Source organism: Guyanagaster necrorhizus, assembly GCF_019112545.1.
Source record: "Guyanagaster necrorhizus MCA 3950 unplaced genomic scaffold BT62scaffold_33, whole genome shotgun sequence".
NCBI classification, from domain to species: Eukaryota; Fungi; Basidiomycota; class Agaricomycetes; order Agaricales; family Physalacriaceae; genus Guyanagaster; species Guyanagaster necrorhizus.
This window is the reverse complement of record NW_025064912.1, coordinates 239,262-256,924: the sequence shown is the minus strand read 5'-3', so window position 1 is coordinate 256,924 and position 17,663 is coordinate 239,262. Positions and strand designations below refer to the sequence as shown.

Below are 17,663 nucleotides of genomic sequence, written 5' to 3'. Positions count from 1 at the left end.
ATTCTTCCATTCGCTCTCACTGATAGCGCGAATGTTTTCCTCATGCCTTCGTAGAGTTTGACAGGGATTACAGCGCTGGGGAAATCCCGACTCAATTACTAGGTATCAGCTCTACGTAAGTTTGTTTTTGGATCTCGTTCATGTAAAATCTGATCTTGCATTTTGCGAGGACTGCATGTATCTCTTCTGATAGTAAACATGGCATTCCTCAATGTATTGACCCCCAATATATCGCTACCTACATTCAGCTACGACCAAGATTCTGAATCCACTCTTTCTTCATCGTCAGAAGAAGCCAAGGACCCCAACTGGATCTCGACAGGCGATGTGTTCTCCTGTCTAAGAGAACAAGAGCCCAGATTCCTCGTTAAAACCCACCATGATAGGGGAGATTGGTGCTGTAATGGCCTTTGCCTAGCTGCGTCAGTTGCTGACAATACGTTATTCCTTCTGACCGATGCCTTGAACTTTAGCTCTTTACGTATTGAAACGGCTCTGCGATTCATTATTCAATGCCGAATGCTCTCGAGACTAGAAGAGAGTGTGCATCTGCGCTTCAGTTCGACATCTTATGGATCATGCCCCCCCCCTTCTTGACGTTTATATGAAATGGACAAAGTTGGTCGATTTGATCCTGATGGTGGATGAACTGCTCAACGGTGCAAAGCTGTTGTGGGTTGGACTGAAATGTCTGGGTAAGATTATCTTCCACTGTCATGGTCCAAATCTCAGTTCTAGATTCCCTGGAAGTTGGTCGCTGAACGTGGAATTAGGCGGCGCGTACAATTCTGGCTCCCCTGATGCCCTAATGGCATTTTGTCGACACCTGCAATTAGAGCTTGAGAAGCATAACATCTCTGTCGAGGTAGAGACCTCGGCTTATAGTGAGTTCCGTTCGTTTGAGTTGATTCTGACGGCGTTTGTATGTAGAGCTTTGACCCGAGAATCCATCTCCCATAGAGTTCCGGGATGCCAGGGATGCCATCGAGTTCCTTCTATCGGCCGGTGCAGACGCAGAGAATAGCGTTCTGAGGACTCCTCGGGCATAACTACAAGCTCGCTTGCCTGAGGAAGCATGAACCGCTATCAGAGATTACCCATTAGTAGCAAAGACCACGCAAGATCGTAATCGAAATGTGCGATTTCAGGGAATCAAGAATCAGCGATGGATCCGACAGGTCCAAGGAACGATCGGCTGTGATAAGGACGCCGATAATACTACAGAGAACAAGGCCAAGACACATACTCTGGTGTCCCATACGAAAGGGAGTAATCAAAAAAGCTCGTATGACTATCGTAGGGGCCCAATTGAAAGCAGTTTATCCCATTGTTACCAGGGTTGAAGAGAAGTCAGCATTCGTTCGGATATCTAGATATCGAAACTAGTACCTTCCCTTCTAAGGCAAGATGTAAATCGTATCTATCGCTATACTTTTTAGGGAATCAGTTGCACAGTGAGTATACCATTGGAGAGTACACATTCGGTGTGTGTAACAGGGACGACGATGTGGAGGGATGACCACAACTGCGTCCTCACGTAGGTCAGGAGCAGCGACGACTGCTTCTATGGCATGACTGCGTTATGGTCCTCAGGGAGAGAATAAACGAAGATTTCTTGTAGCGTCTCCGTGTGGAGAGCGAGCGGAATGGCGAGACGAGAGCCTTGTGGGAAAATAGAAAGCCTTCTTTTTTGGTGCGAGAAGATAAGACCACTTGACGTTGAGCTTGGAGGCGTTCCAATTGTATATCCACATCCTGGAATTCTGTGTCGATATTAGAGATTTTGGAATCGAAAAAATGAACTGTAACAGTTTGTTGTTGTCCGCATTAGTGGGGTAGTGGTAACCTGGCCCGCCGGGGGTTCGATTCCCCTTCAATGCGCTTCTCGCGGATGATAATTTTTATTGTAGATTATCTCGGTTCTTCCTAACGTCTATGTTTACTTTACTACTGAATAGTCTTTTACCGGTTAGCTGTGCAGATTTTGCACCCTAACCGATACATTACTGGTGTAACTAAATTTGCCCACAACCTGACTTCAAGTTTGTCCGCATTACGCCTATATTGAATCATTTGGATCCGTGGGAAACATCATGTTGGGCGGCAGCTTCGCTACTTTTTCTGTGGACTACGCCTCATATCCCCTTGGGTGTCCATGCAGAATGGCTCCTCTGAGTGTGACCGGGCTCTCATGAAGGCTTGGTACAAATACGACGTGGTCTCTGCCAAGACTAGTCATCTCGCTGCCGGAATGGTCGTCAAGGAAATCCCGCGATTCCGAGATCACGTTCTTGGACCTCCTGGAAAGGACTTATTGGAAGGATCTTTATTACATGCGGCGAGCTGGAGTGTATTGTGCAGGGGATCAAGACGCTGCATGAGAAACATTCAGTACCAAGTTCATAGGAACGTCGAGTTCTTTGAGCAGGAGGTGCGCCTGCGTAGTGAACCCATTGTGGATTTTTCTTTGGGAGACGAATCAGGGGAAAGAGAGCGTCTAGTGGTTTGTGCCAAAAAATATAACGGCTAGTACGGGTCTCGGTTGAGAGAAACGTTACCCCAGCTGAATGCGCCGGTTCTCGTCGTAATGGCCGAAGGAAAAAGAAATCTACAACCTTCACCCGCCATTAGCTGGGCTCGTGTCGATATCGTCAAGATGGTCCATCCTTTCGGCGACGTAAGAAGCAGCACTTTCATGAAGCGAGATGTGTCGGTCCTATGATGAGAGACAAAGTCTTTATCTATGTTCTAAATACACTCAAGCGACTGGGTAAAGGAAGGGGTTCATATGCGCATACGCCTGGCATGATAGAAAGCCAAGAAAGGCAACGACAATGACGACAAGGGTATCACGACAAGAGCAGGATAGATAGACGATTGCAAAAAGAAAACGATGGTCATGACGATAGAAGGGGAGTTTCCCCCATTATTGGCCTACTTCAGTGCGGCGAGATGTTCTGGGGGATGCTCGAAGGAGGGTGGGGCAAGTGATCATAGCGGCTGGCGTTATGTGCAATGGTGGTAGGCAGCACTTTCTCAGGAATTGATAGGTGCCGGGGGCCCGGGTGGTAGTTTTGCCTCCTTTTATCCTGGTCTTTTCGACCACCTCCCTCCGAGGTACTGCAGACGGCAAAGATTCGACTGCACCTCGTGCTGTTTCTGAGTCGACGAGGATAGGGAATAATAGGTCGGTGTCGGGGTCAAGGTAGCGGGTATGCTTCCATTTCCGCGGCGGTGGTAGCTTGTAGGTGGACATTTGTAGACTGGTATAAGGAGAACAATAGGTGCGATACATTCGGGTGATGAGATATCGAATCACGTTGGCGTAAAGGCGGAAACATGGAAGTCGCTTAGCATCGTTGGGGGCCCTCATTGTCAGTGCTGAGAGGAACGTTTCTATTATTCCGTACGCCATGATCATCGCGTCTGTGGCGCTTCAACGCGGAGTTGAAAACACGGCGCTAAAAGCGTGGAACATATCCTAGCACTGAATACCAATTGATTATGTTGACAGAACATTGAAAGAGATCTAGGTTATTTCCGCGATTCCGTCGCGAACGGTCGCTCCCGGGTGTGTCAGATTTTTACCATGAATGCGTCTCAAATCCCCGTCTATGAATGTACTCTGCATTGGAGCCGTTACACTCGGACAAACCCGAGGATTGAAGCAAGTTCAAGCAACAATTTTGGATTCGAATAGCAGGCGCTATGTTGTCGTAACCGGGCCATCGGGCCGAAAGAAACTGCCGAAGAAAGGCGTTCAGTGTTTTTTGGCTTGAAAAATTGCAAAGCTTCTCCATGGAAGCGAAGCACAGATGAGTTTTGACCCTGTGCAAGTGATTTTGCCAAATTTATTTTCACGTCATGAAGCGGAGCCCTGGCAACTCCTCCATTCAAGCACACATTTTTTTAATCTTTGAAAAACTGTGATTCGCTTACAGGCACAGGCGTTTGAAACTTCGAGTCTGGACAGTTCTCAAATACTAGTACCCCGATTCGTCGCAGCTCTTAGTGCTAGCTCTGGCCCCATAGCCTTCCCAGGCGGGCACCCGCGCCTCCAGGACACCTCATCCCTGGACCCTGACGATCTGTTAAATTGCGCTCGCAGTTCAAAAAAGTTCGGTCCGGAATACAGACATTCGCTCTTCCTTCAATTTAATACCGTAACTCTGAACAGTTCAAGATTCAGTAATGACAATGGTTACGTTCAAATTCACATCGGCCCTTTGCTCCCAGGCCAGCTTAGGGCCTTTGCAATTGAAACATCCTCATGACTCGCGTGAACTCGTCCGCAGTCAAGAAAAGGACCATCCATCTCACGGTCCGTCTCGCCACAGGCACGGATCGACGACAACCCTTCGCAACTCAATCGCGACAAGAACCGGGACAGTGGACATCGGATACCACCCATTCATTGGGGTCTGGAATGTTGCCACCATCACATATCTGTCCAAACCGTCACAGTGCGACTCTACCAGCTCTAACATTCCTCCCGTAAAACGGGAATTTGGCGAATTAACCTTGGAGCAGGGGCAGTTCGACGTGGAGGATGATCTGTTCATGTTCTCGGAGTTGGAATTGCAGGGAGGGTGTTTACAGAGGCAATGATCACAACCAAATGTTGCAAAAAGGGATACATAGTCGTTATCTGCCAGTGAATACCACCAAATGAGTTCAGGAAATTCTGAGGAGAAGAAATCGATGTTACATGGCGTGCTGTTGTTCAAAAAAGGTACTGAACGCTTCGATTACAAACATGCGGGGATTAATCACTTCCCTGCGACGAGTCGGAAAACTGTCGGAAATGAAAACATATTAAGGGCTCCCGGCATCCTGCGAGTGCTTTGAATTAAACAATTCGAAAAACTGGTTCTGAGCCTCAAACGTCAACGTCACTGAAAGTTTGCTTCCGACTACATTAGGCGTTGTACATTGCTGAAACCATAGTGCGACAGGTAAAGAAGTCTGGGCGCGGCCTCGACAAATATCTTGTTCCAACAGAATTATGAGTGCGCTGAAGCTGCCTGGCGGCTCAACTGCACAAGGTGAACTTAGCGTTCAATGTCGAGCGGCCAAGAACCTTGAAGGAAACTGGCTCAGACGCTGGAAGCACGGGTCACGAAGTACTTACAAAAGTCCCAGACCAAGTTGGCTCAATGGACACCTACATCCTCAACGCCACGATCCGTTGCCTGCAGAGATTATGTCCACCGCTGGCCTTGGGAGGCTAATCATGAACAAGCGTTGTGACGTATCTAGTGATCGTTCGTCTAAATGATTGCGTCTTAACATTGGTTCGATTATGGCCAGTCGAAGGAAAACACAAATAGATTTGCTGAAAAAGTAAGAGCAGGAGGATCAATCAGGTTCTGCGACTTCGGACCGAATTTTGTGCGCCGGCTGCCATCAGATATGCAGAGAAGGAATTATAGTGTAAAGAGCCGCGCCCATGTATTGTGTTTGGCCTCTTGGTGTTCAATACCGTAATTTTCGCAGTTTAGTTGGGCTACTTGCTGGATTTGAGGTAGACGAGAAGATAAAGATGTTAGAGGTTAGGGGAAACCGGTAAAAGAACCGAGTCACCTGTCGCTTGATGGACCTGCTCCAGAATGGCAGCTGCACGCCATGTCAGAAATGCAAAGAAAAAGATCCATGCCACGTACTGTGAGACGACGAGTTCACCATTATTCAACACTTTCCCTATCCTCCACCAACGTTTCAATCGTACCAAGACGATATTTTTCATTCAAAAATGACCCAGGACCGCGACTCGTGAAGCCTTGAGCCGAACGGCTGTTATCCAAGTTGATGTCAGAATTTTGGTGCTTTATAGCTACAACAAGAAACTCATCACGTTCTCCTCTGTCGCCAGTGGTGAAAAGGAAAGAAGCGGTGTGGCCCAAAATGGAAATAAGCTTCTAGTATTTTTAAGCCGTGGTGCGGCGAGACTATATCTGACTTCGGCTTCGACGGCTTCACCAAGGATAATTTTGGAGGCAAGTTGCGCCGCATAGCTGCTGCCAGTGGAGCTATTCCTTTCCACATTTCCTTCCAGTTTATTAGCCCAGGTAATGCAATATTTTAAACCGTGTTCGCAAAATTTCTCTCAAGTCGAAGCTTGCGCAACTTCCAGAGTCCCCGAACCAACACAGCGGAAAGGCTTTGCCGGAGTGAGTTCGGGCAACTTATTTCGGCTGAAGCCTAGTGATCGAAACGCTCTCTTCCTCAGACCCCGACGGCGATGCGTGACGTAAAAGCTTGTCCACTGAGATGATGGACAGCGAACAGCACTCAGGACAGCAATACCTGTCAACTTTGTCGAGCATAAGAACGCTGTGTTGTACGAAGAAGAATGATATAAGGGTTCAGAAATGAAAATACAAAGTGGTAAGTAGTATACTCTTACCGATTTCCGTGTGTTTACTCTCTATCTGCCTAGGCCGTGAAACTATACAAAACGATAGAAAGCACTGAGGATCAAGGTTTGTGGGATCAATGGCACTCAGTACTGCTGCCGCAAGATTCGGATCACGGTTCCGAATCACAAATCCCTGTGAGTACCTCCGTAGTTTACTGCCTCATCTATTTGAATTGTTTTATCTCCCCCTGGACGAAGGTCGCAGAATCTTGTTCGATTTTGACCAACGGATTCAGCAAATACCCATCACTGTGACGTGGCCGATTCCATGAAAACCAGCTCACGTGAATAGCACCTTGGGTGAGTTTCTCTCCTGCATTTCGATCCGAGCTTTTGAATCAAGGCCCTAACGATCTATCTTGACTGATTACCACGTCAATGGTCGCAATCATATCAACTATGATCTATGCATTGATGATACATTTTCTAGTTCTTATTATCAGATGGTACAGTTGGACAAAGTTCTAAATGGGGTTTACGCTGACTCTTTCATCGCGCTTAGAAGGAGTCAAAATGTCCCAAACGCACCCCAGCGCGTCAGGAACATCATCTCGACAGGCTAAATGTTTCCATGTCGACGAGTTCAAGATTTTTTTTCTTCACACACTATAATGGAGACGATCCACGCTATAATGGCATTTGCGTGGGTAGCTGTCAGTGTCTTGTTCCACTTAATTACTTACGCCATACTTTAGCACTGTATATCCAAAGAAACCTTGTCCTTCATTAGCTGCTTCATTCTTCGATATCAAACGCAGGCATACGGGCCGAAGCCCGACTATTCACCGGTCATGAGAAGATCATGACTGGGCGCCCTCTCTGTTGAACGGAACGAGGTGAATTTTCATCGATGAAGTCCAATCAACTGCTGCGGGTGGCACTGACTTGTTATGGATTGGACCGAAGCGTCTGGATAACGTTTGCCATTCCTCACTGTCATGGTAAGTGTACTATAATCGATTGTCGTTAAGCGTGTTCTTGACATTGGAATCCAGGTGGCACGTACAGGCCAGGCCGGCTGCACATGAGCTACACCGACGCCTTGATGGTGTTTCGCCGACACCTGTCATCGGAGTTCGCACGCCTTCGTCGGGGTCGTGATAACTTACTGGTTTATAAGTAAGTCCCGTTGGAACCCGAGTGGATTCTGGATGATTACTGACGGAATTGAAATGTAGACTTCTTGCCAGAAAATGCAATTCCTGCTTCATCCCGTGAAGTTTCAAGTTGGCGCTTTTGAGCTCCTCTAACAGTCGGTGAACGTCGCGAAAAAGCTGTCTTATTCAGGGGACCTTTTCCCTGGTCAACGGTCTGCCCGCAGAACTAGACTCCCAGCTAATACGGCTTTTCGGGCGCTGTGCCTCATTTCCCCTTGGGTGCCTATGAAGGATGACTTTCAGTGTGGACCCTCATGGAGGCTCGGTACAAACCCACATGGTCTCTGACAAGGCCAGTCGTCGCTCTGCCGACATGGTCGTTAAGGACATCCCCGACTCCGAGATCACGTCCTTGGACCCTCTAGAGGGACCCGGGATTGGAAGGGGTGTCGGCGGCAGGATCTTTGGTTGCGTGCTTTGAGCCAAGTGTATTATGCAGGGTACGTTGCATCAGAAGCATCTCGTCCCAATGCTGAACCTTCGAGCAGAAGAACTGGCCGTATAGTGATCCGATCCGTCTCGACGGAGGATTCCGAGCTGGAGGAATTAATGTAGAACGCTTTGTGTCCACCTCCAATGGCTGAGTCGCAACACTGGTCGTTCGCAAGACCTCTACCGATGAAACAACGTTCGCACCTGTGGAAGTTGTGGCGCTGCGGCATCTCGGTAGAAGAGACTGAACGCAATACCTGTTCAGGAAAGGAGTACACCTGTTTTCGAGGCTCGTGACTGTTACTGATAGCCAAGATCCTCCGACCTGCACATCTCCGCCGACCACAAGATTCTATGTCTCCAATGTTCCAATTCTCCTTCATGGAGCGGTCTGAACCTGCTCTCCTGGAAAACTTTGTTCTTTTTTTAAATTGCAATTGATACATTTCACATTAAGTTCTGGACAGACTAGAACGCCAACATTCAGGTGATAACGAAGGAACGAACAACAGGATATTAAGCCGAGCAGCAGAACACAGAGACAATAGGCGATATGACGAACAAAGAAAGAACAGACAAAAGTGTTTTTTTAAAAAAACGACAACGCTGCGATAGAAAAGGGAATACATTATCCCCCTTGACGACCTACTTCAGTGGTGCGCGCGGCGGCAGGGGGAGCCTGACGTGCTAGGGACGCTGGCGGCCACAAGGTCATGACGGTTGACATTAATCAACGGGGGTAGACGGTACTCCTCCGGGATTGGGAGGAATGCTTCAGGAGGGGGCGACGGTGTGGGTAAGCGAGGAATGACTGGGTAAGGGTTGCCAAGGCCAGGTGTGGCCGGGCGACTAGGAGGGGTCGGTGAAGCGTCCTCCTCAGCGCTGCGCATCAGGGATAAGAAGCGCGCATACTCCTCAGCCGTTAATGGTACAATGCCAGAGAAGCCGGAAGAACTAACGGCGTCGTCATCGTCGATAGGGCTGGAGGGTGCGATGCGGGAATTTTTGCCCTTTGTTTTCTTGCGCGACGAGCAGGGGTAGTCGGGGAGTTTGCCCTGGCGGTGTCTCGTCATGTTTGCGTTGCTCGTCGCCTCGAAGGGGCAGTCCTTGCATCTAATTTTCTCCCCCGTGCTGGAGATAGGATGGTCAGTTAACGTGTAGGGAGCGTCACTGAAGAGAGCCCACTGGGTACGGATGTGCGAAGCAACGTTGGTCCACTGTATGCCGCTGAGCCCACATAGGCAGTACCATGATCTGTTCAAATGTAGCTCAGTAACCACCAGGTCCTGTGTGCGAGTATTCTACTTGCCGCGACGCCTTTTCTTCCTCCGAGGCATGTTTCGCTAGCCAATGCCGATCGAGATCGTGGTTTCGTTTAAAGGTCTGGAGGCAGTCGACGCAGAGATGAGGACGGTCGTTCCGGTTATGTTTCTGCAGAGTCAACCGACATAGGCTGATCAGCCTTTCACAGCATCGCGGTATCATGCTGACTTACGGGCATGGCGACACCGCCAATGGTGTTGTAGGATAGAAGAGGAGAAGGCGGGGAATATTGTTCGCTGGAAACCAAGCGAGACACACCGTTCTTCAGGAAGGAGAAGGGAATGGGCTGTGCCGAATTCCGAATCGGTCAGGGCTTTTGCATATGTACCACATCACGATTGAATTTTGAGCCTTGTCAAGACAGAGTTCGCAAACGAGGTGAACGGGAACCTGAAATAACGTCAAGCCATACAGTGGACTCAAAAGGGTCGACAGCTTGTTCACGAGCCTCTATTATTAGTAGACCCACAGTCACCGCTCGAACTGTCTTCGAAAAGGGAAAAGAAAAAAAATCATTGCAGTAAGACTGCCTCAATCGGCAATTAGAGCGAGTTATCTCAGTACATCTGATAATATTCTATAGTCCTGAATGGTTGAAGGCATGGGCGGTGACCAGTGAGTCGCTTTATGCCGGATGTGGACGGTCCGAACAGGTCCGGGCATAACTTGGTACTGTTTCCCGGGTTCAATCTTAAAGTCTTGATGCGACTTGCTGGAAAGTGAAACGCCCCCAAGAATTGAATCTCTATTGCCTATACATATCTATTACTTAACGAAGGCCGAAGACCAGAATATGACTAGAATAAATGCAGGTCTATCTCCATGGCATCCAAAGGCTGACATATCTTTTAAAGTTCGATCCGACCCTTCCAGAACACAATGCGGCAAATGCCACCCAGTGTTATGGTCATGCCATCGAACAAGGCAATCTAAGACCGAGAATTCGGCGGGAAAAAACGGACACCTGGGCGACAGTACCGCTGGGAAGATCGACCATTTCAGATTGAGGGTTGCGAGAAAAACCTATATGCGAGTGTCAATGGGAGGCCTGCGAATGAATATCTTTGCAGACAGTGAAGGGGGATAACTGAATAACTACAGGCGCTTAGGGCTTATCAATTGCCCATACGCTATTGGCTGCGCACCATGAATTTGACATATCCATATGGACAGACGAGATCCTGTCAAATGAAAAGCATGATGATGTTGACAAGAATAAATCAAAATACCCGAGAGCGGCGAACCAAAAGCGGGGATCAAGGCAGGAACTAGAACTGGCATCTTCTTGTTCCACTTGGTCAGACGTCAAGCAATTGAGCTGCGTAAATACATTTCAATGAGGATATATACTGAAAGAAAAATTCATAGCTCGAAATATAGAGTTTGAATCATTTACAACTGAGATATCAACGCTGTAGTCGTGGGAGGCAATAAACTACTTTCGGCGCGTATCCTTAAAAAAAGAATTTGTGAAGATCCTGTTCGAGTAATATATAGTTCTCTATCTTAGGTATAAAAGATTGGTCTTGGTCTTAGGTGAACAATAAACCATTATTCTTTATTCCAAGATGCATTTTGGCATACGGTCATAAGAAGCATTCGACATAATCAGGAATTACTACTCATATTGTGCTTGAAATTCACTGATGATCTACACATCTTCACAAATTCATAGCGACCGCCACCCAGAATGGGTAACTCTGGGACCAAACTGTGAAACACCTGAACCTTACCGCCCATTCTCTGGAAACATATGTCTTATCCCCCATCTCCCACCATAAGCTCTTTGACATTTACCATACATTTGTGTGTTCCTGTTTTCTTGGGAGCGCTCAGTCTGCAGCAAGCGCTAAGTTATCTTCTCGCTCTCTGCGCTATAGCTGGCATGTTTGACAAGACACCGTAGCAGGCAGACGATAATTCCTCCGAGTACGTTTACTGCCATCGCTTCTGCCCCTAGCTATTATCTCAAGTACAACATTCGTCGTCGCATGAATTATCCATCTCGGCCCTAGGAATTTTATCCGTGGTGTGCGGAAAGATGTGACTGGGAGAAAGCGACCAACCATACCCACTTCCGTCACCATCTCTCCAGTCTGAGGACATTTATTTCTTAGCAGAAAATGGTGCAACTCAACTGAATAATTCATATTCAGCCGGCATACAAGTTGACAAGATTCTCGCGCGTTGTCATCGGTGTGTCCAGCGCTATCTAGACAGCTCATACGGCAAGCTGCAACGCAAGTTCCCGGCTCCTGTGTGAGTATTTAATCTTACGTCTGTGTTTATTTTTTGTAAAAGAACCTAACCATGGAAGATGATGATCGATGATCAATGGAGGTTCTCCCTTCCTTCTCCCGACCCAATTTGACGACCATTATCACCGGGTTCGGCGATCTTTGGTAAAATTCGATTACCGCCGACTGTTCGGCGCCAGTGTCCTTCATGATGATCGACAGGGTCAATGGAAACCACGAGATTGTGAATCAGTCAAAGCGTAACTATGGGACGCAGGCTAGGTTCCGTAGCAAACCCATTATTCAGTCCCAAGCATGCGGCCTTGGCAATTTTTTGAAGTAGGATGATAATCTTGCTTTGGATGGCATCTGCTTGAATGCTGAATAGTGAGAACGACAAAGTGGATAGACCAATAACGAGAATATTATCTCAACCAGCGTCAACCTCGATGATGATGTCATGAATGATCTGACGGATCCAATCGGTGATATGGCTACAATACTAAATTTCTGGAAGAACAATAGTGGCCGTTCTGTGTTGTGCTCTCAGCTGTCTCGCATGCAGCTTCAACCTCTTCTCAGCAATCTCGCATGACGGATTTTCGTCTTTGAAGCGAACTCAAATGCGCTTTGACGGATATGAGTAGATGGGAATCTGTAGTAACGGACAGTAAGCAAAAAAAGAAAAAAACCCCCCCCAGGAATGAGCGAGAAATAATTATATTCGTCATTAGACTTTAAGACCACTGCTTCAGGAATCGCTTCGAACCCAATCGTGTTTGATCCACTACGAAGGTACACCACGAGAGATAGACTTTAAAGTCAGTGTTTTGACGAGTTAGGATAAAGAAGACGTATAAAACATGCGTATAGGCCCTGTAGGCGTTTAAATGGATCATGATATCTGCACGAGTCAGCCAGGGAAGAGCGGTTGAACAGGGATTTCATAGCGACGAGAAGGTTATCCATCCCACCACTTTTGGATAGCATCATGGCTGGGGTCCATATCCTAAGGAATGACACGCATCAAGAAATAGCGTACATATTGGTTTGGTTCATATCACTTACCATAAATTTATTCACTAAGCATCCTGATCAACGGTAAATCGAATTATTGTCGTGTCTCCAGATTCTGCCAGATTGTTTCGATATAATTTTTAAATAACCGGCGAATGAGCTTGATGCCAAAGTGACGAGCGGCGAGCGCGAAACCGGAACCGGTGGTGAGGACAATCTTTCTTTCGCACGCCACGGTGACCGACGCCCAGCTTGTTGATGGAGCGGATGCAGGTCCCAAGCCTTCTTGCACTGGACGCTGATAAGCGTATTGCAGACATTTTAGAAGCAAACTCACCCCATTTCCTTCTGTCGCGTCCTCTGCATCCACGTCAACAATATTGACCACCAGAATAATTGCGCACTGCTGAACTGCCATGATACAAAGTGCATGCACCGGCTTCCGAGCCAGCCCTTCTCTAAAGCCTAACACCCAACGCACAAAATAGAGCTGTACAGCGCAGGGGCAGGAGATGAACCCTTCTCGTTGTAACCGCGAGATGCATGGCGACAATTCGAAGGCATAGAGAGAGAGACATATTGTAATTCATGTCTCCGAGCGAAATGGCTTGCCGTCATCCCTGCCTGATGATATCAAGCTACCGGTGGCCGTTCATCAATTCCAACATGGGAGAGCTGAAGATATGATTTCGTAGTCTGTCGATACAAGAAATTCGCCTTGCAGTGACAGCGACGTCAAGGTTCTCCGTTATACACTGTACTTGGGTCATTGGTCCTAGATAAGCAAACGACCGCCAAGAGAGATGGGATATATATCGCCCTGAAAAACCGACAAGTCCACGGCCTATTACTGATACCGCGCTTTGACAACGAAGAACTCTTTCGTTACGCCAAAAGCATAACTGCGTGACGTATGTGTGTAAAATGTCCGCAAGCTATCGAGCACACTGACGACAGCCTGTCCGCAGGTCTCAGAGGCCCAGACCCATGTCGGGGATTTGAGCGTGAATAGGATGGCTGTTTCATTTTCGGCAAATATAAAGTTGGACATTGAAATAGGAAAGGCTTTGTATACTATTCGGCGGTGATGTATGAGTAAGCATGTCGAGAGGATCAAATAGGGACCCGACATAGCGGGTGAGAAAAATACCTTCAGTAAACCAGAGATGATAAGTTACACCATCACGGTCGCTGTGTGAGGTGCACGAACGTCGAAAGGAACTCGGCAGGTTCCATGAAATCTATAAGTCCAAGCCCGGCCCGGTAAGTCAGAGCTATCTCGACTGACACGTTGAAGTATCATCAATATGTATTATCGTTCCTGAGAATATTACAACTAAGTTGATGTGTAAATTAACAGGAGAGCATGTGCGATCTGGACGGGCAAGTCAGTGGAGGTAATGGTCAAGTAAAGGGATGTGAGTTTATGGCTGATCACGCGTCCTCTCGACAATGTCCCAGCGCATTTCAGTCAGACTCCTAGGCATCATATTTGTCTATTGCAATAAGGTCGATATGAATCTCCGTGGACCATGAGTGAGTAGCATTCTAGCGTTTAGCCTGTCAACGGCGTCTCTGGCATAACCAGGACAACAAAGAATAGAATCGTTCTGGACTTGCTCGGATGAGTTAATAATATCATGGTATTCTCTGGAGCTCTGAACACTTCAGGATTAGTAGGGTGTCCAATAAGCAAGTCCCTAGTGTTGCTTGTGTATTGTAGGGGCCCTGTAAAGTAGGGTTGAAGGTTGCCGGAGTTTGCGCTACTTTGGTGAATAATTCGATGGCATGTGCCACATGATATGTCAAGGGTTCCGACCACAAGTTGTAAGGTGTGCACCTTAATGATCAGGCAGCATAAATATCTCCATTTACGGTCCACTTCAACGTGGAAGGCTAGCTATTGACATCACGCACCCATCGCTGACGCTGGAAAGTGCTGTAAGTTGAATACAGGAGTATTTTCGAACCTCAGGAGCTATTATCGTTTTTCATGCTAGTATAACATTACCAGTGCTCAGCGACAGCAGAGTTCAGGAAACATTCATCGATTCAAAAGCAGCTTTGATCTAAGCAGGTTCCTTCTCGATGTAGTCGCCCTCTCTAGCCCAGAAGAATTTCTGTCATCCATGAACAAGAAGGCAATTCGTAACGCAGGAGACACATGCTTCATGATTGGCATGCTCCAGACCCAGAGCCCATGACGCAAATTCAGGGACGACCGCATCTGATAGCACTTGTGAAAGGCCCCAAGAGTCTCCCGGCTACTATACCGAACTGCCACAAGTGAAACGCTTCGACCGGGTTTCCACTAGTGTCCCCTAGCCAGACATCGAAGCACGTCTTTTGAGTGGGATAGAGGCCGGTGCTTATGAAGCCTCCGGCACTGGAAGTTCGACTCGAATTTATGCGAGATTTATAGATGCCATGCCATCTTTAGAAATGCGTAGTGCTTCGAAGATTTCTATGTCGACAGATATAAAGGTCAATCGAGGACGTGGGGTAAGAAAGTCATTATTATCCATAGACTTCATTCGAACCTTGCACCATGCCCGCCGCATCCGTACCTTCTACTTTCCGACTGCCCGACTTGGAGACAACGTTCTCGGTTCTCCCAGATCACGGCCTCAATCCCTACCATGAGGAAGTGCAGGCTGAGTCCCGCGCCTGGATCAGCAGATACAGCAAGACCATCTGCGGTCCAAAGATGCTCGCCTTCATGGACACCTGTAACTTCGAGCTCCTTTCTGCGTTTTGCTATCCGTATGCAGACAAGGTAGGATTAAGAGCCGCCATGGATCTGGTACGATGCTGGAGTCACCCTATCGTTCGGTCTAATCTCCTAGCAAACAGGTAAATTTGCTATGGCTCTATGACGAATACACCGATAGGATAAGTGGTGAGAGCGCCCAGAAATCCGCAGACACTGTCATCCGCTCGCTTCAAGAGCCTGACTTCGACGACGATTCTTGGCTCTGCTGTATGGTGAAAGAGTAAGTCATCAAGCTTTATTTCATTGCACACGTGCTGACCTGGTTGTCGAAGCTTCCGTATGAGACACATCGACCGTGCAGGGACTAGCATCGCCCGCCGTTTTATTGATAACTTGTGTGCCTGGGTCAAACACACCGGTGCTGAGGCAGAGCTTCGGGATCGAAACAAAGTTCTGGATGTCCAGGATTACGTCGCGCTGCGTCGCGACATCGGTGCCATGCGCCCATGCTTCGACCTGGCGGAGTACATATTGGGTATCAACCTTTCAGAGGAGATATACGAAGATCCTGTTTTTCAAAGCGGCTACAACGCCGCAATGTACCTTGTTTGTTGGTCTAATGTAAGTCGTGGGACAATCCGAGCGTTCGGCATCTGAATTTCTGCGCAGGACCTTTACTCTTATAATGTGGAACAGGCAAAGGGACTGGACGGCACGAACCTCATCACTGTAATTATAAAGTCCAAGGGGCTCGACCTGCAAGGGGCGGCGGATTTCCTCGGAAGCTATTGCCAAGCACTGATAGAGCAGCTGGAGACGGCCAAAGATGTACTCTTAGCACGCCCAGGGAAAGCTTGGGCCGATGCTGTTCATCTTCTCACAGCATTTGGTGACTGGGTTCGAGGAAATGACGAGTCAGCCTCCCTTTTTTTTTTTGCATCGCTAGAATATACTAAAAACTTCGGCAGATGGTGCTTCGTCACCGAGAGGTATTTCGGCAGAAAGAACAGAGAAGTCCACAAGTCCCGCCTTGTTACTCTCAAAGTGCCGTTTGCTGATATGATGGCCTTGAACGAGTAGAGACCGGAGCTTGTAGCCAGCATAGAAATCTTGAAATGTCTTGCGAAAGTCGATATATTGTTAAATCAGACGCAAGACTCGACTCCGATAGATTCGATGTTATAAGGCTGTATGCCAGATAAACACTCTCGGCGTCCCACAGAGCTACTGGTGGATATAATTTGCCTCGCGGTACGCACGCAGGAAGAGAGAAATGATCGAGGGTGCAAAGCTGCAGAACGGTTTCCCCAAGTCGTTCAAATTCTTTGGCCAGCGCGAAGACGACGATACTTGAGCCGGAATAGCCTGCGAAGCGGTACGGTCAGTTTGGCTGCTTCTCCTTGATTCCGCATGGGTAGAAGTGCACAAGATCTTCAAGGGTCGTCATGGGCGTATCCAGCGTTACCTTGACGGCCCATACGGCAGTCATAAACAATTCAGAATACGACGCAAACTCAAAAACAGCCCCCCCCCCGGCTCCTGCTCAATTGTATATTGATGCATATGTCAGTGAAAGATCTCACCGTAAAAGATCATCAGCAGAGGCTCTTTTTTTTTTTCATCTCTAAATTTGACGATATTCTGGTCCAGGCTCGGGAATCTTGCTTATCTTGACTACTGGGTGACGCTCCTCGTCTGCATCGTCGTTTTGAGCTATAGAATCTGGGGGAAATCACGAGGTTATGAACAAGAGCACTGAGAAGTGCTACCGACGGATAACTGAAAACGAAGTTAGGTGACAAGCAAAACCGTATCTGAAGCATGCTAATAATTGTGGTCCGAATGGCAACCGCCACGAGACTTCCTCAAAGAAATGAGCGCGATTAGTGAGGCTAGACCGCAAAAATATCACCTACTACTCGGTATGGCGATCCAGGCTGCCAATATAGCAAAGGGATTAATATTAATGCAATGTGCTCCATCGGTAATGTGTGGATGCTTGCGCTGATACCCAGAGAAAAAACACTTGAAGGAAGACGAAAGAAATGAGGCGCCGCTTCCAACGAGCCACGTGGGACCTCAGATCAGAATATTTCCTTCCCTCTCTGTGATAACCGGTGAACAACCGACTCTACGTGTTTCGAAGTCCAACTATCCTGGTCTCTTCACGTAGCATACTTGCCAACAGCATTTCTCTGTGCTTCGTGTTTCAGTCTTGCACCAAGCATGGTTAGAACTCAGGCTCCACTGGATGATCCTCCTTGATGATCGTTGCGGCAAGCTATCTTGAACATCATTAATCATAGAACCCAGGTCTGTGCTACAGTTGATAAATCAGGCGCCCAAAATCATACTGCTCCTAGTAT

At 47.7% G+C, this 17,663-nt stretch overlaps 6 protein-coding genes across 6 annotated transcripts; 4 read left to right on the top strand and 2 right to left on the bottom strand.

Moving 5' to 3' along the window:
- The first annotated feature begins 307 nt into the window (after positions 1 to 307).
- Positions 308 to 1,062, top strand: BT62DRAFT_461677 (uncharacterized protein). Its single transcript, XM_043180993.1, has one exon. The coding sequence runs from the start codon at positions 572 to 574 to the stop codon at positions 1,022 to 1,024; it is 453 nt and encodes a 150-aa protein (XP_043035461.1). The 5' UTR covers positions 308 to 571; the 3' UTR covers positions 1,025 to 1,062.
- A 1,093-nt stretch (positions 1,063 to 2,155) lies between these two features.
- Positions 2,156 to 3,350, top strand: BT62DRAFT_1079702 (uncharacterized protein; the record flags this gene model as incomplete). The annotated part of the gene is made up of 3 exons (XM_043179516.1): positions 2,156 to 2,503; positions 2,564 to 2,677; positions 2,813 to 3,350. The coding sequence occupies 3 exons, from the start codon at positions 2,156 to 2,158 to the stop codon at positions 2,867 to 2,869; spliced, it is 519 nt and encodes a 172-aa protein (XP_043035459.1). The 3' UTR covers positions 2,870 to 3,350.
- BT62DRAFT_936597 (uncharacterized protein) lies at positions 2,716 to 3,350 on the bottom strand. Its single transcript, XM_043187159.1, has one exon. It carries the CDS (start codon positions 3,254 to 3,256, stop codon positions 2,927 to 2,929), a length of 330 nt encoding a protein of 109 aa, XP_043035460.1. The 5' UTR covers positions 3,257 to 3,350; the 3' UTR covers positions 2,716 to 2,926.
- A 3,918-nt stretch (positions 3,351 to 7,268) lies between these two features.
- On the top strand, positions 7,269 to 7,996 carry BT62DRAFT_922976 (uncharacterized protein; the record flags this gene model as incomplete). Its single annotated transcript, XM_043184456.1, has 3 exons — positions 7,269 to 7,359; positions 7,414 to 7,537; positions 7,819 to 7,996. The coding sequence occupies 3 exons, from the start codon at positions 7,269 to 7,271 to the stop codon at positions 7,994 to 7,996; spliced, it is 393 nt and encodes a 130-aa protein (XP_043035458.1).
- Positions 7,997 to 8,657: 661 nt separating this feature from the next.
- Positions 8,658 to 9,508, bottom strand: BT62DRAFT_922975 (uncharacterized protein; the record flags this gene model as incomplete). The annotated part of the gene is given in 3 exon segments (XM_043184455.1): positions 8,658 to 9,293; positions 9,313 to 9,438; positions 9,503 to 9,508. The coding sequence occupies 3 exon segments, from the start codon at positions 9,506 to 9,508 to the stop codon at positions 8,658 to 8,660; spliced, it is 768 nt and encodes a 255-aa protein (XP_043035457.1).
- Positions 9,509 to 15,132: 5,624 nt separating this feature from the next.
- BT62DRAFT_907122 (terpenoid synthase) lies at positions 15,133 to 16,377 on the top strand (the record flags this gene model as incomplete). The annotated part of the gene is made up of 5 exons (XM_043183658.1): positions 15,133 to 15,387; positions 15,438 to 15,577; positions 15,630 to 15,918; positions 15,967 to 16,211; positions 16,266 to 16,377. 5 exons carry the CDS (start codon positions 15,133 to 15,135, stop codon positions 16,375 to 16,377), a joined length of 1,041 nt encoding a protein of 346 aa, XP_043035456.1.
- Between the last annotated feature and the right edge of the window lie 1,286 nt (positions 16,378 to 17,663).

Bases quoted from the DNA above. Each gene is read 5' to 3' on its own strand.
- BT62DRAFT_461677 (XM_043180993.1), top strand. From the start codon at position 572: ATGGATCATGCCCCCCCCCTTCTTGACGTTTATATGAAATGGACAAAG.
- BT62DRAFT_936597 (XM_043187159.1), bottom strand. From the start codon at position 3,256: ATGTCCACCTACAAGCTACCACCGCCGCGGAAATGGAAGCATACCCGC.